This window comes from Nematolebias whitei, chromosome 4 (assembly GCF_014905685.2).
Source record: "Nematolebias whitei isolate Nwh7 chromosome 4, NemWhi1, whole genome shotgun sequence".
Taxonomy (NCBI): domain Eukaryota; kingdom Metazoa; phylum Chordata; class Actinopteri; order Cyprinodontiformes; family Rivulidae; genus Nematolebias; species Nematolebias whitei.
Window position 1 is genome coordinate 29,148,752 of NC_056501.1, and position 16,579 is coordinate 29,165,330.

The window sequence follows — 16,579 nt, forward strand, 5'->3', positions numbered from 1 at the left end:
TCTTAAAACAAATTCATCATCCAAAATGTTATAGTAGTTCATGCGAAAGCTACTTTGTATTTTATAAACTTTTTCCATGTCATCTTTTTGCATTACACATTTATTCCATAAGGAATATTATGATATTCCAACATGAAATGCCCCCAGTCTGCACCAGAACTGCTATAGCTGCGGCTGCTCCCTATCGCAACTAAAGAACATTTTATAAATAACCATGTAAAGTACATCTGACAGTAAAGTGTAAAAAGTAAAGGCTTATAAAATAGTGTTTGCATAAATTACTCTGATTTTTAGGAGATTAAAGTTGTCCAAACCATCCCTTTAATAAAGATGAACAAGATCATCTTTTGAAAAAGTAAAATTAATAGGCATCACCTTTTTATTTATTTTTTTCTTTACTGTATTTTAATGCAATTAGAAGTGTTTTAGTTGTAGATTTTGTGCTAAAAAAGTTGCTAAATGTGTTTTAGTTTGGAGATTGTTGCAGTGTCAGTAATGTTTGTATTAACAAATGAACTTTATGAATTCAAAACTTTAAAGAAACAAATTTTATTTATAGATTGCACATGTAATACATTCATTTGGTTCTTAATAAAGAAGTATGTGGTTTGCAAAAAGACACAGCATCACTCTGAATGAGGTCTTTGTACATCAAAAGCCGAGTTAACACAACTGATGAACGATTTGGGTCGATGTGCACCCATAAATAAGGATTTCATAGTCACACTGATAGTTCATGGTATTTTAATTTTTTTATTAACTTTTCAGTAGCATTTAGTGCAAAAAAATATAGAAATGTATGCTCACATAACTTACAACTCAAATTATGTCAAGTCCCACAACGATTTTAACCATTTTCTTAGTAAATTAAAATAAATAAAGTGATTATCTGTGCAACTAATAATTGTTTTTGTTTGTTTTCCCATTTTTATTTCAATGTTTGCAAGGACTTGACATTTTATGAGAGATATTTTGCTTCTGTATTTACATGCAGCAAGTCAGAATTAATTTGTAATTTCTCATCTGTATTATACCTGTTAGCACCTGTTAAAACTTTAGAGTTAGAGCAGATTTATTGTCTGTGTGTTTTAAAAGCAGCCAAGCTCAGACAAGTGTTTAAAAATGTTCAAAAAGCCAAACTAAACTCCACACACTTGGAGCGCTGTAGACTTTTTAAAATGAACTAAAGTATTGGTTTTATTTTTTTAAGATATGTTTTAGATACATGCTTGATTAAAGTCTTGAATCTAGAACCAAACTTTAAATTAGGTTATTATTGGTGTGAACAATTGGAAGACATCAGAAAGAGATGACTTGGCTTGCCTGAACCTGAATATTTTTAATCTCTTTATTTTGAATTTACATCACAGGTCTGTTGTGTCAAATATTGGGTTGGTAAAACCAACGTTAGATGTTTTGGCGGTTTTCTTCGGGCCCACCTGGGCCAGAGCTGCGCTCAGAGGCTCGTTGTACTCCGGCGGCCCATCGTCTTCTTCCTCCTCTTTGATCCGTTGCTGTGATGTGGGGCAGGTTTTTAATTTAAATCGTAATCTAGACCTTGTTTTCATGAGTGAAGACACTTTTTAATGCACACCTACCATGTCGTAGTTTGTGTCGTTGGAGTTTGTGTCATAGTGGTCATCTAAAGAGTTGAGGCTTTGATGGAAATGAAGGAAAATGGTGTAAACTTTCAGTAAACGCTATTATGTTACTGTTGCTCAAATTAGTTGGGTTTTTTTTGGCATTTTGAAGGTAGAACTCTGACAATATGTACAGCTGGACGTCCTCCCAGTTCATGATGCCAAAGAATAAAAGCTTTCATTGGTTTAATTTTTACCTGACTTTGTCCATGTCAGAGCTCTCCCCATCTAAATCCAGAGCAACAGTCGTGTCGATGTGGAGGTTGAGCACTGGATTTGCACTGTCAGAGATGAGTCACACAAACAGTCAAAACCCAGTTAAACAATTGAACATTTCCTGTGTGTAAGCTATATGTTCACTGATATTATTAACACACTAACCCCTCCATGGTGTACTTGTTGGTTCCAGGTACCACTGCACCGCCTTTCTGGTTGTTGGAGTTCACCATAGATGCAGTGTTCATGGCTTTAGATGCTTTTAGCTTCCGTCTATAGCTGCAACGTGAAAGAAGTTGATCAGCACGCTGACTGATGCCTTCACATTCTGATCAACCATTTTAAGGTTCAGTCCAGTGCTCTTGCTATTTTTTTTCTTTCTTACTTTCTGCGAGTGCACATCAGTGAGGTGGTGAGAACAAGCAACACAATAATGAGGCCTGCCACTACCCCCAGCAGAATGAACACCATAGGATTTCTGTTTCCAGGCTCAGGCTCACCCGCACCCTGGAACGAAGGTAAGAAGTTTAGCACACGCTTGGGATGTTAGGATATAATTTACACTTGATTTGCACAACTTTAAAACTGGAAGTTCTCACTTTCAGGAAATGTAATCCTAAAGCTGTTCATACTTACGATATTATTGAGGCCAAGCTCTTTTAGTTTGATAAAATGTTCCCCCACAGAGAGCAAGGTTTCCACCTCGTTTCTAGTAAGAGCAGTTCCGTTGAGAAAGATAAAATAAGTCACTAGGACAGTCTTGTCCACCTCCTTCCTGAGGAAAAACACACAAAACAATCACTCAGAGAAATCTTTATTCAAAATTATAGATGATCTGAAAGATGGTTTGTTTGTGTCCAGTACTGTTTCTACTGTTGTGAGGAATTATTTTAATCAAAAGCAACACAGTTTTGTAGACTAATCACTGGCACCACCTAGTGCACAAATACAGACTGTGTGAAGAAATCCTCCAAGTGGACGTTTCAATCAGGATTTTTTTCTTTTCACGAACTTCGAGAGATGCAATTTTTGCAAATAAAAGAAATTTTGCCCCCTCTCACATAAAAAAATACTATTTAAAAAAATATATTATCTGCACAAAGTCACACAAACACAAGTAAATACTCTTTGTAAACTAGAAAATCAACCATAAAAGGTCACCTGAACTATGTTAAATGGTGCAGTTAGAAAAATGTAAATCCTGTAGTTTTGCAGATATGTCCAGCCATTATCTTTACCAACTTCTTCTTTCTTTTTTCTCATCCACAGATATGTAATATTGGATCATTTTCCTCAATAAATAAATGACCAAGTATAATTAAAAAAAAAAAAAAAAAAAAAAAAACTATCCAGATGACCTGACTGAAAATTGTTGAATTGTAGCATGAACTTTTTTGGTTTTGACCAAGTGTAATATTTTGTCTCTTTTGTTTACCTGGGTTGTCTTTACTTTCAGAACTTGTGTGAAAATCTGATGATGTTTTAGGTCATATTTATGCAGAAATATAGAAACTTCTAAAGGGTTCACAAACTTCCAAGCACCACTGTAGCTGTGTAGTTGGTAGCCATTCACAAATGTGCTTAAAAAATAGTTTAAAGAAACCTTAGCCATCAATAGGAGAAAAAAAAAAACACTGTTTCATATATGATTGTATTATAAAAGTATAGAACCAGTAAACGTGCATGGACTTTGCCAGTAAAAGTACTGTTATTTTTTCTATTGCTACTTTTCTAGAGTAAATAGTAATTTAGTTTAAATCATAAATGTGACAGCTGCCAAGGTGAATTAAACAAGACCAATGACAGAAGCCTCCTTTTAGTATCAACAAGAATCTGGATGGAAAGGGACAAAAACTGCAAACCTACAAAGCAACAAAGGAACAAAGAAAGAAAATGAGCTGAAATTCCATGTTCACAAAACAATCTTTCAAAATGCCATTCAAACATGTAAACATTAATTTGAATTTTATATGCATGGAGTAATCCAAGAATCTGCAAAGAGCTGTTGACACTTGGACTGAACCATGTGCGTTACTTATATGGTGTAAAAAAAGACTTGCCTGGATGTTTCTCCAGATACTGGTTTAATATCGACGACTTTAACTACAGCACTGGTGGCCGACATAAGTTCCCTGGAGAAGTCCCAAAGAAGGGGATAAAATAGGTGATTTGGTTGACAGTAATCAGTTTAAACTAAATATAAACTGTTTGAAGGAGAAAAATACCTTTTGATTTCATCAAGCTTCTGGTCAACCTCGGCTTCGGACAGTAAAAACTCAAGATCAACTTGGTAGCGCTTATCAACAGTGAAAATCTGCAGCATAAAAAAGTGCACAAGCATTGACATTAGCTGCCTTTTTTAAACAGTCTGTGTAAAACTCTGTTACAAAACACTGAAATAATTCAAATCATGTGCCTCACCTCCACTACATTGCTGGTCTCAAGACCTCCAGTATCAGTTGCTGTCACTGTTACCAAATATTTTCCAATCAGATCTACATTGAGGCCTGTGTTGGATCTGAAGAAGTGAGAAATATCAATGGTGAATCTATAAACACATTACACTCAAAATAGTTAAATGTACTAATATTAATGCATAAAACCCCATTTTTAAAACTGAAAAATTTAGCTTTAAATAGTTATTTTGTGCTTACTGAATGTTCCCAACAAAAACATCATCTTGTTGTGTAGTAACGGCCTCGAACAGCAGCCGGAGATTTTCTGTGTGATTATTACTGTGTTGAAATTGAACTGTTTTTACTTTAAACTCTATTTTTCTGTTTTCTCCAGAGTCCTTATCTATAGCCTGGGAACATAAAGAGAAATGTGAGGAAGAATCTGCAGACATGATGCTACACTTCCCATCGACAGGCTGAAAACATTTCATTTTATTGATTTTTCTGTCATACTCACAGTGACATGTGCAACCGAGGTGTCTTTATTTGAACCTTCAGCCACCACAACTAGAAAAAGACAATTTGGTGTTGAATTGGAGTTAGCGTATAGTGACAAGTTGAAATTAGTTTTATATAAAAAAAAAAAAAAGTTTGAACGTTTTAATTTTTTTCTTACAAATTTTCAAATTTAATTATTTTATTTTTAAATTGCTCCTTAATAATTCAGTGTTCTACTTCGTATAGGCTTCGCCCTTTAAGGCTATCGCTAGTGGGTTTATCCCTTAGCGCACAGCGCAGCACTGAAAACTTTAGTCCACGCCCACCTGCTGTGTGGGCCTCACCCCCGGTCCGTAAAAATTACGGTGAGACTGGGTAATCGACTCCCATTTTTTCTTCTGCAAGCAACCAACACTGCTTTTTCAAGAAGACAATGGCCAGCGCCAGCACCATCCGCCTGTGCCCATCCTGCCAGACCGGCTACATTTTGAGTTTTGACCGGCACGACATCTGTGAAGGATGCCTGGGTCCCCGCCACGCCGACCTCACCTCCTCCTGCCATCCCTGTGACCTCCTCCCTCCTGAGGAGAAGCAGAGATGAGCATCCTTGTTCAAGGCTAACATCGAGGAGTGCCTTTCCGTGGCAGAGAATTGTTCGCTTGATGACGCCATTGTCTTTTTTGACGCTGAGTCATGGAGCGAATTGGATGATTCCTCCAGAAAAGGCGATGTCAGCAGCAGCCCCGCTGCTCATTCCCTCCTGGACAGCGCAGTGTTGGAACAGGGGGGGGGCAAGCAAATGCCCCCCCCGGGCTTTTCTGCATTGGCGAACACACCACTCCCAGCCGCCGGTGCCCTCCTCGCGGAGCTGCCCGGCATAATCCAGGAGGTGGCTTACACAAAGGGACTTTCCATCCCTCTCCTCCCCCCACCCAGATCGGATGATCTAGCGGGAAGGTTTGGCTCCCTGGACAGATGGATGGACCGTCTGATCAGCAGGGGGTTACACACTGCAGTTCACAGCTCAACTCTCACTGTTCAGAGGGATTATAGAGACGGTTCTGTCATCTCCAGAACAGATTTCTTCTCCACTCAGAAGTTCAGGAACTACTGATAAAAAATGTAATTTCCAGGGTTACCAGAGGAGAGGAAAACACAGGGTTTTACTCACATTACTCCCTGGTCCCAAAAAAGACTGGAGGAATGAGACCCATCCTCGACTTGTCCATGTTCAACAAATCGATCATAGAGAGACAATTCCACATGCTGACAACCAAACAGCTGTTGGACAACATTCACCAGAACAATTGGTTTACCTCCATATATCTAAAAGACGCTTATTTTCACATACCAATCATTCCAAAGCACAGAAAGTTCCTGCGCTTTTCCTTCCAGGGGACTCAGTACCAGTATATCATGCTCCCGTTCGGCTATCCCCTCACCTCACGCACGTTTTCAAAATGCGTGGAGACGGCTCTGCAGCCGTTTTACAGAGCAGGAATGAGAATTATTTTCTACATGGATGATCTGAGACAGAAAGCAGCTGCACAAACCAAAACGCTGACGTCACACCTGCTGAACCTGGGATTTGTCATAAACTGGGAAAAGAGTTCAGTTCTCCCATTCCAGATGATCATTTATCTGGGAGTGGAGCTAAATTCAGTCACCATGAGAGCCCCTTTATCACAGCTGAGAGCTGAAGCTCTGACAGCTCAGCTCCGCCGTGTAAAACCCCGCAGTGTAGTAACAGCTGTCTCGATCATGAAACTTTGGGGTACGATGTCCTCAGCTCACATTGTGGTTCTGCTGGGCTTACTCCACATGAGATGCCTTCAGGGATGGTTCACTTGCCTACGCATAGATCCAGTGCGTCAGAAGAGGCGGATGATCTCTGTGCCCCCCTCCGTGGGAACCGACCTGAATCACTTGGGAAACCCCCTCACTCTATCAGAGGGAGTTCCTATCAGCAGGCCTACGTCACATGTCTCAGTTTTCATAGAGCGTCCGTCAGGCTGGGGAGGAACGTGCCTGTCTCATTTGGTGGGGGTGCAGTGGCCAACTCACACATCAGCTCATATAAACGTCTTGGAATGTCTCACAGTTTGAAATGTGATTCAGCATTTTGCTCCCCTGTTGCGGAATCAACATGTTCTGATCCACACAGACAACAGAGTTACTGCAGTTTACATAAACCGGCAGGGAGGCGTGTGCTCAGCCCAACTGTTACGCATTGCGAGACAGCTGGGTTGGGCACACAAAAACCTGCTCTCCATCAGAGCATCCCCGGCATCCTGAACAGAGGAGCGGACATAATGTCCAGGGGCGGTCCTCGCCACGGAGACTGGAGCCTCCATCCTGAGCTGATTTCTCAGATTTGGAGCTGGTTCGGCCGAGCAGCAGTGGATCTGTTCGCCACACCGGAGAACGCCCAGTGTCAATTATGGTTCTCACTGAGCCCACGGGACGACCCACCGTTAGGAGTGGACGCTTTTGCCCACAGCCCGTGGCCAAAAATGCTCCTTTATGCATTTCCTCCAGTCCCTCTAATATCACGGTTTCTGAACTGAGTCCGGGAGGAAGAACTGTCAGCCATCCTTGTAGCCCCTGAGCGTGTGAGCGCCTTGTGGTTCCCAAACCTGCAACGTCTATTATCGGGCTGACCGTGGAAACTGCTGTGGAGGGACGATGCTCTCCTCCAGGTGGGAAGAGCGATCAGGAGTCACCCAGAAATAGGCCAGCACCTTTGAGTCTGGCAGCTGAGTGGATCCGCTTAGAGAAAATGGATCTCTCTCAAGAACTGGTGTACACAATCCAAGACTCACAAGCTGCTTCTGCCACAGCGCTGTACACATCAAAGTGGACAGTTTTTCAGTGCTGGTGCACGGAAAAACGTGTAGAGGCCATCTCATGTCCACTAGGTGGCATGATGTCCTTTCTGCTGCAGCTGATGGACAGAAATCTAGCTTTCAGTACAGTTAAGACTTAAGCTGCGGCTATTTCTTCTTGTCACGAGGGCTTCAGTGACAGAACTGTTTTTAATCACCCATTGATGAAACATTTCCTAAAAGGTATACGGAGACACACACCGGTGTCACGCCCACTAGCTCCACAGTGGAACCTAACAATGGTTCTGTGAGCTCTGATCAAAGCTCCGTTCGAGCCTTTAGATCAGGTGTCACTTAAATTCCTGTCACTTAAAACAGCCCTGCTGTTGGCTTTGACATCAGCAAAGAGAGTGAGCGATTTATCTGCACTCTCTGCTGCTCCATCATGCCTCAGGATTCAAGCTGATGGCAGCTCAGCTGTGCTGAGACCTAACCCAGCTTTCATAACAAAAAAAAAACCCATCACAAGCTCATTTAAATTGAGAATGATAACATTGGAGGGGTTTTATCCCCCTCCTCACAAATCAGAGGGGGAAGCATCATCCCATCTCCTCTGTCCCGTGCGCGCGCTGGCATGTTATATAGCACGAACGGCCCCTTTGCGCCAGACTCAGCATCTGTTTGTGCATTATAGGGACATCTCTGCAGGTTGCACATTATCCACTCAGCACCTCTCACACTGGCTGTGTGAGGCTATTTCTGAAGCTTACAGAGCATTTGGATTGGAGCCTCCGGAGAATCTCAGAGCTCATTCCACCAGAGGGATTTCATCCTCTACAGCTTTGCATGGAGGGATGACAGTGGAGGACATTTGTACGGTGACCGCTTGGTCATCGCTTTGTTCATTTATTCGCTTTTATCTGTGTGATGTTTCTGCTTTCTCCATGACCCATTCTGTTTTCAGTGTTCTAACAGAACGATTTTTACTTGTTTCATGGAATTTCGTTTTAAACTCACATCTGACTGCATGCAATTACAGTGTGAAACATTTATTTTCAGTCACAAGTGCATGACTGCTGTTTTTATTGTTACTAATCAGTTCATGACTACTGTTACCATTCAGTTCATTTGATTACTAATCAGTTCATTTGTTATTAATCAGTTCATATTGAAGAGCTGTTGACCTGCTCTGCTCACTGTTACACGGTTACAATATGCAACCTCTGTTCTTTTTCCATTCTCAGCTGCAGAACTGCTTTTCAGCCTTCCCTTTTTTCCCCGTCGGAGACCTTTTCTCTCTGGGGTGCTCCTGTGCATGGAACGCGTAATTACGCAGCGTGCTCCTGTGCATGGAACGCGTAATTAAGCAGCGCATAATTACGCACACAGAAGGCTGAGTTGATGGAATGTTTTTGGTGCAAGCGTGCGCTTTATATTGTGTCTGAATGGACCCAGAGAGGCATAGACTCCATCCTGCTTCGCCTTTAACCCACTAGCAATAGACTTAAAGGGCAAAGCTTAGACGAAATAGAACGTTAATTACGTACTGTAACCCCAGATTCTATGAGTATAGGTGCAGCCCTTTGAGCTCTGGGCCTCACTGATTCCTAAATGGCTGAAGAAAAAAGCTATTTGGGAGCCGATTACCCGGTCTCACAGTAATTTATACGGACCGGGGGTGAGGCCCACACAGCAGGTGGGCGTGGACTTAAGTTTTCAGTGCTGCGAGAAGGGATAAACCCACTAGTGATAGCCTTAAAGGGCTGCGCCTATACTCATATAATCTGGGGTTGCAGTACGTAACCAACATTTTCTTAATGAGTTGACCATTCCTGGAGATGCACATGACTTTAACTTCGAAATGTCTTTCTTTCTTTCTTTTCAAAACATAAAGTTTCAATCTTTTAGTCAATTTTGGCACATTTATTTAAGTATAAACATAAAATTTAAAATGTAAACAATTTTAATTAAATGGTTTTAAAAATCAAATGGATTTTCTGTGCATCATTTTTACCAGATTTTTACCAAAATTCTAGTTTCTGTAATTTGTGCAGACTCAGTACAGCTATAAACACAATAAAAAATGTCATCAAAATTTTTTTTTATAGGATATATTTAGCCTTGTTCAGTCGGAATGCCCTTGTGTTCTGCAAAAAAACTAATTGTAAAGTCTAACAAAGTCAAGTCAGGTCATCTGGACAGTTTCTTTTTTTTATTTGTTGAGACGTTTTGTCCTTCATCCAAAGGACTTCATCAGTCTGAGGAGGAGCCGCAACAAACAAAGTTCATACTCAATCATCCAGGTATCAAATCCAATAATTCTCAGTCAGGTCATCTGGACTGAGAATTATTGGAGTCACAACAAACTTAGTCCCCCAAGCAGCCCATCACATAGAGGACCAACAAGTTTGATGGTGATAAGATGGTTTCTGGAGTCCGCACTCTCCCCTGTCGACTCCTCTGAGGCAGCCATGGCCAAAGAGGTTCAAAACATCAAAATTCATGCTCAGTAATCCAGGTAAAAAAATCCAACAATGGTCATGTCATCTGGATGGTTTATTTTTTTTTTGTTTGTTTTGTTGGTGAGATGTTTGGTCTCCCCGTTTGGGGAGAGGGCTGGCCCCAGAAACCATCTTATCACCAGCAAACTAGTTGGTCCACTATGTGAGTGTGCTGCTTGTGGGACCAAGTTTGTTGAGGGCTCCTCGGACTGATGAATCCTTTCGATGTAGGACTAAACATCTCAACAAAAATAAGAAACCATCCAGATGACCTGACTGAAATTTGTTGGATTTTTACTTGGATTATTGAGAATGAACTTTGAAGACCAATGGTAAAGTTTTCCCTGACATTTTTACGCTCTACAGAAGGACAATTGGGGTTTATGTTGTCAAAATTTAACAGCAGGTAACACAGTTTGGCCAATATTCACTGTGAAATTAACAGAGGAATATTTGGAAATGCATGGCATTATTGATTATGTTGCCTTTATTTATTGAATCCCACAGTTTACACATCTTTATTTGATTTTTTTTTAAATCCATCTGATTCTAATATCTCACCAACTAAAGGTGTCTTACAATTTTAATAAAGTTTGCTTATTTAAAATCAGGAGAGAACTAAGCAACACATACTTTCAGTGATAGGTCTTTAAAGAGGAAGCCACTGTTCTCTAATCAAACAAAACTGCTTATGCCATTTGGTCTAAATGTATTCTGCTAAAGTTCATATGAGGCTTTGATTTTCTAAATACTTTCAAGGACATGTTTGCCACTTGCTTAATTTGGTTTCCTTCATCAAAAATGTATCTAACTGTACGGTTCACATTGTGTCTAACAACATTTGATTAATCTCTCATTTTCTAGAAGCTCATGGCAAAATGAGTGTGTTTTTTGTGCAAACAATTTGTAGGAAGTAGACCTGAGTTCTGCTTGGGAAAAAAGAAGGAAAGCATTAGCTCTTTGATCAAAACTCACCAAATACATCATCTGAGTAAATGAACTGGGGAGCGTTGTCATTGATGTCTTCAATGTTGATCACCATTAGTCCTGAAAAATAATCCAAAAGAAAAAGCAACAGTTTGTGTGAAACATGTTTGTTTTAATTGTGTTTGCATACTATCTTGGTTCAGTGTTCCTGTGCTTTTAAAAACAGCAAATTCTGACCTGGTTTAACACTGTCCTTTTCTCCCTTCTCTGTGTATCCGTCCTCCACCTGAGCCTCTATCACTGCCTGGTCACACTCTTCATAATCAACTGTTTCTTTTGGATTGACTCTAACTTCTCCAGTTGGGTCGACGATAAACCATTCGCATTGTTTCAGGTTGTTGTTACACCTGCATTTGACCGATTCCTGTTTGTAGATCAGGGAATGGTTAGTGTCTTTGTCCTGGGCTATGAAACTTCCTATAGGTCCAATGATGAAAGTGTTCTCTTTAACAGTCACTGGATCAATAGGCAGGAATTCTGGCCTCTCATCGTTCACATCCAGCACATTCACCTCTACCGTCACAACACTTTTTTTTGAGTCTGTATCTGAAGCCTCCACTTGCAATTGAAAATGGGTGTGTTCTGTTTCATACTCCAGCTCAATGTCCTGGTCCACAGAGATCTTTCCAATGTAACCCTTATCAGCTGCAGAGGCTATGATGCTGAAGCTGCCCAAGCCTCCGCTGATGATCCGGAAAGAAATACGGTTGAAGACGCTTGTTTGATCCCGATCCTCAGCATGAACAGAACCCACAAATGCACCTGTTTAGAAAAAAATAAAATTAAAGCAGTGAACTGTAAATCTTAGTTCTGAACACAAAGGTCTTGTAATCAAAAGTACTTGCCTTTTTCTCCTTCTTTTACAGAAAAATTGTAAGCGATTTCTTTAAATTCTGGTGTGTTGTCATTGTCATCCTGAAGAGTATCAGAGGAAAAGATCAGCAATTATAATTTCCTAAGGTGTGGTTCTACCATGGTACAAATAATTTGCCACAAGACCTACCTCCAAAATGATGATAAAGGGTACAGTGCTCGACAATGGGGGAGTTCCCTTATCGGTGGCCATTACATTTAGCTCAATCCTGCCTTTCAGTTCTGGATCCAGCCACTCCAGGTCCAGTTCACCTTTGTTCCTTAACCATCCCGTGTTTTCATCTATGGTGAAGTTGTTGCTGTATTGGTTTGGTTCTATACTGAACCAAATCTCGCTGTTTACCGAACCGACTTCATCTCTGTCTGTAGCCTGTTCATACCAGAAAATAAGGAACTAAGAAGCAGTATTTTAACCTTTTTGTGTTAAAGCATTAACACAGTATCAAAAGGAAACCATCCTCTTTTTTTGAATATGAAACATTTCATAGAGCTTTTGATTTTGAATTAGGAAAATATATATTTTTTAACTATTTTAAATCAGATTGCTCAAACATTGCAGAAAAGACAAAAAGGATGGTCACAGATGAGATATAAGGAAGCAGTTAGAGAGGACATGGAGGTAGTTGGAGTGAGGACAGAGGATGCAGAGGACAGAGTGAGATGAAGGAGGATGACTTGCTGTGACGACCTCTGAAGAGCAAAAAACCGAAACGCCTCACTCCATCTAACTCCATGTCCTCTCTAACTGCATCCTTATATTTCCTCTTTGTTTTTTGTTTTCCTGGCAGCTGCATTTCTACCATCCTTCTATCAATATGCCCACTGTCCCTCCTCTGGACATGTCCAAACCACAGTCCCTCCTCTGGACATGCCCAAACCATCTCAGTCTGTCCTCTCTAACTTTATCTCCCAGTTGTTCAACCTGTGCTGTACCTCTGATGATCTCATTCCTAATCTTCATCCTTGTCACTTACAAAAAAACCCTTAACATCTTCACCTCTGCCACTGTCAGTTCTGTCCCCCGACTTTTTGTCCATGTCTCTGTCTCCAAACCATACAACATGGCTGGTCTCACTAAGGTCTTGTAAACCTTTCTTTTAACATTTGCTGCCCTCCTTTTGTCACAAATCATTCCTAAAACTTTTCTCCATCCACTCCATCCTGCCTGGACTCTCTTCATCGCTTCTTTACCACATTCCCCATTTCCCTGTAAAACCTAAATACTCTAAATTCTGCATCTTTGTGACCTCTACTTTTTGTAGCTTCACAGTTAAAATTGTCTCTATCCTTCACACTCTGTCTTGCTATGTGTGACTTTCATTCCTCTTCTTTCAAGTGCATACATCTACCTCTCTAAGTTCTCTTCCACCTGTTCCCTGTTCTCACCACAGATCACACCATCTGCAAACATCATATTCATGGGGATTCCTGCCTGACCTCATCTGTTAGTCAGTCCATCACCAGAGCAAACAAGAAGTGGCTCAGAGCTGATCCTTGATGCACTCCCACCTCCACCTTGAAGCTGTCACATTCTGCATATCTCACCACTGTCCTGAATCCTCATGCATGTCCTGTACCAGTTTAACATGGTCTGCTGTCTCTATTCATGTTATGTACTTGTTTAATATACATACCTGTATTCACTTAAACATAAATTATTCATTAATTTGTGTTACAAAGGTTCTGTTGGGAGTTTACCCATACCAAATGCTTCCAAGAAAAACTTCTGAAATAGTGATAAACTGAAATGCACCTTATATTATGCTGTGTAAAAAAAAGGAAATACAAATCTTGATATACTTTTAAGAATACTGGTGAATTTTGAATTTTACAGAGACTAACAAGGTTGAGTCAGATCATCTGGATGGATTCTTCTTTGTTCAAATGCTTGGTCTTTTATCAAAATGACTTCTTTGGTCTGAGAAGCTGCAACAGTCTTATAAGCAGCACCTTCTCGTATTGGATCAACCAGTTTGCTGGTGGCAGCCAAAACTAGCTGTTCACATGATAAAGGAGGACCATCAGTCTAACAATTGATTGTTAGTGCCCCGATGGCTGTTTACTATTCACAGAGGGCTGGGTGATATTAGAAATAACAGCATTTTAAGAGGGGGACAGTTGAACATGGAGACCTCTTCCCCTATTCAATGATGGATGTGTTCTCTTCACAAAGATGGCCTCCTTCACTCCTCTCTCAAACCATCGTTCTTCTCTATCCAGGATGTGAACATATTTTTTCCTAAAGAGTGACTGCTGGCCTGGAAATGAGTGTAGACCACAGAGTCCTGCCCTGATGATGTTGCTCTTCTCTGCTGGACCATTCTTTTGGCCAGTGGCTGTTTAGTTTCCCCAATGTAAGACTGATCACAGCCCTCCTGACACTGAACAGCATACGCAATATTACTCTGTTTGTGCCAGGGGACTGGATCTTTGGGATAAACCAGCACTTGCTGTAATACAGTCCTTCTCAAATAGTGGGGCGCGCCCCCCTAGGGGGGCCCCGAGCAATGCCGGGAAGGGGGCGCATGTGACCCCGGGGAAAATTTTGTGGCAGGGATTAGGGGTTGTTGTTTTTTTTTTTTTTTTTTCACCATTCTCATTGTGTCAGGGTGCATCCGGCAACTGTTTGCTAAAATCCGGCAACTTTCAGGCTGACTAATAATAAAGTTATGAACAAATATCTCTGTCTTGTCATTTGGGGAGCCATGCTAGTGTCGCTGTGACACCTCCTCAGATGGTGACGCTCTGGACGCTTGTCACCCACAGCACGCATGCGACAGAGAATAAACTCAAATCGAGAGCGTTACCTGCCCCTCTTCCGCTTTTACTTTAACAATTTTTTTTTAGTTTGTCAAAGCACAATTTTTGTGTGTTTTTTAATACAGAAGTAATGTTTAATAAATGTTAGGACTCTATTCTTTACTAACAAGTCCTCCGCTCTGAACGCATTTCGCCCACAGCACACAGCAACAAAGAGTATAAACTCAAAGCGAGAGCAACACCTGCCCCCTCTTTCCTCTTTCACGTTGACAACATTTTTTAGAAAGAAAAAAAAAACAGCACAAATTGTTTTATTCATTTTTGTTTTGAAGGTCAAAGTGTTTTATATAACACTCCTGACTTACAATGTTGCTGATCAATTTGAATGTATTATTATTTATTGATTGTATTTAATTTGATTGTTCAATATCAAATGGTCAAAAGATTTTACAGTTTAAATAAGGATATATTTTTTTTAATTTCAGGCAGATGCACTTTAAGCCTTTTCTGTTACAGACTATAAAACAATGTTAATAATCTTTGTTGTAAGTTGATCTATATTTCTTTCTTTTTTTATTTAATGTTAATAAGGGAACAATGTTATGCAGAGGTGTATTTATAACAATTTTTTAGACAAATTATACTATTTACAGTCGCGGCGGAGAGTTGGGGGGCCGCGAAATGTTTACTTCTTCCTGGGGGGGGGGGGTAACCGAAAATAATTGAGAAGCACTGCCGTATGTATTTTGAGGGTTGAAAGCCACAGGGAATTCACATTTAGAACTGGTCTAGATCTGGGCTGGAGTTTCTCCTTTTCACCTGATGGCTGGCTGGAGTCCTGTTTGGGTTTCTTATCTGCTTTCAGGAAGGACCAGTTAGGATATCCACATTGCTCCAGGGCCTATCTTGTGCAGGATTTCTCCTTCTCCCTGGGTTCTGAGTTTGTTTTTGTTTTGTTTTGTTTTGTTTTGTTTGTTGTTGTTTTTTTTTTTTTGGGGGGGGAAGCTGTCTGCTCTGTGGCACAGAGTCCTGATGACTTCTGACGTAAGCTCCATTGAGTGATGGGAGTCAAACCACAAGTACTGGCCTGTGTGGGTGGGTTTGCAGTACACATCAGTTTCCAAATGACCTCCAACAGCAACTGAGACCTCACTGTCCAAGAAATAAATGTTTCATCAAAGAAGAATCCAGCCAGAGGACCTCGTTCAACCTTCTTAGATTTATCTACCTAGATTATTGAGCATGCATCAGGACAGTTTTACAGAGAGTTAACATACAAATATCATATTTTAAAAATTACTTTAATAATTCAGATGCTGTGTGATTTGCAACCTAAAGACAAAATGTTACTGTATGATGATGTCCTATTCTTTACCTCAATCCTGCTTTCAAAATTTTCGCCCTCTTTAACATATTCCTGGTAAGATTGTCTGTTGATGACCGGAGGCTGGTCATTGATGTCAGTCAAAGTGATCTCCAGTACAGTAGAGCCGGGCTTGTTGTCTGAGTCACTGGCCTGCAAAGTGGCTGAATATAGGGATCTGACTTCACGATCCAACAGAGCACCGTTTTTCACATAAACTGTGCCAGATTTTGGATCAACATCAAACATGGGCAGTCTGAAACACATCAGTTTGGTTTTAGGCATCATGTGGATTGGATAACATAACAGAAGGCAGACAGTAGCCCTGTGCATTCAGATTAGCTGAAGTACAACAGTAATATTTAAATGAAGACATACATGCTTTCTGGAAGAAGCTTGTAGGTTATTTTGCCTTGATCCATGGTATCCGGATCTTCTGCCTGGAATTTTAACAAAATGTAAAAACCCTTATAAAAACCAAACTGATGTGTTTCAGACTGCCCATGTTTGATGTTGATCC

The 16,579-nt window shown here is 40.6% G+C and overlaps 1 protein-coding gene across 1 annotated transcript; it reads right to left on the reverse strand.

The window, feature by feature from the left end:
- Positions 1-1,226: 1,226 nt before the first annotated feature.
- On the reverse strand, positions 1,227-16,499 carry LOC119408540 (cadherin-related family member 2; the record flags this gene model as incomplete). The annotated part of the gene is given in 17 exon segments (XM_037675377.1): positions 1,227-1,514; positions 1,599-1,656; positions 1,838-1,921; positions 2,022-2,135; positions 2,242-2,363; positions 2,493-2,631; positions 3,917-3,988; positions 4,082-4,170; positions 4,278-4,374; positions 4,511-4,662; positions 4,770-4,819; positions 11,052-11,123; positions 11,241-11,825; positions 11,909-11,978; positions 12,067-12,306; positions 16,072-16,315; positions 16,438-16,499. Coding segments are annotated over 17 exon segments (2,400 nt in total), but the record flags the coding sequence as incomplete, so codon positions are not given.
- Between the last annotated feature and the right edge of the window lie 80 nt (positions 16,500-16,579).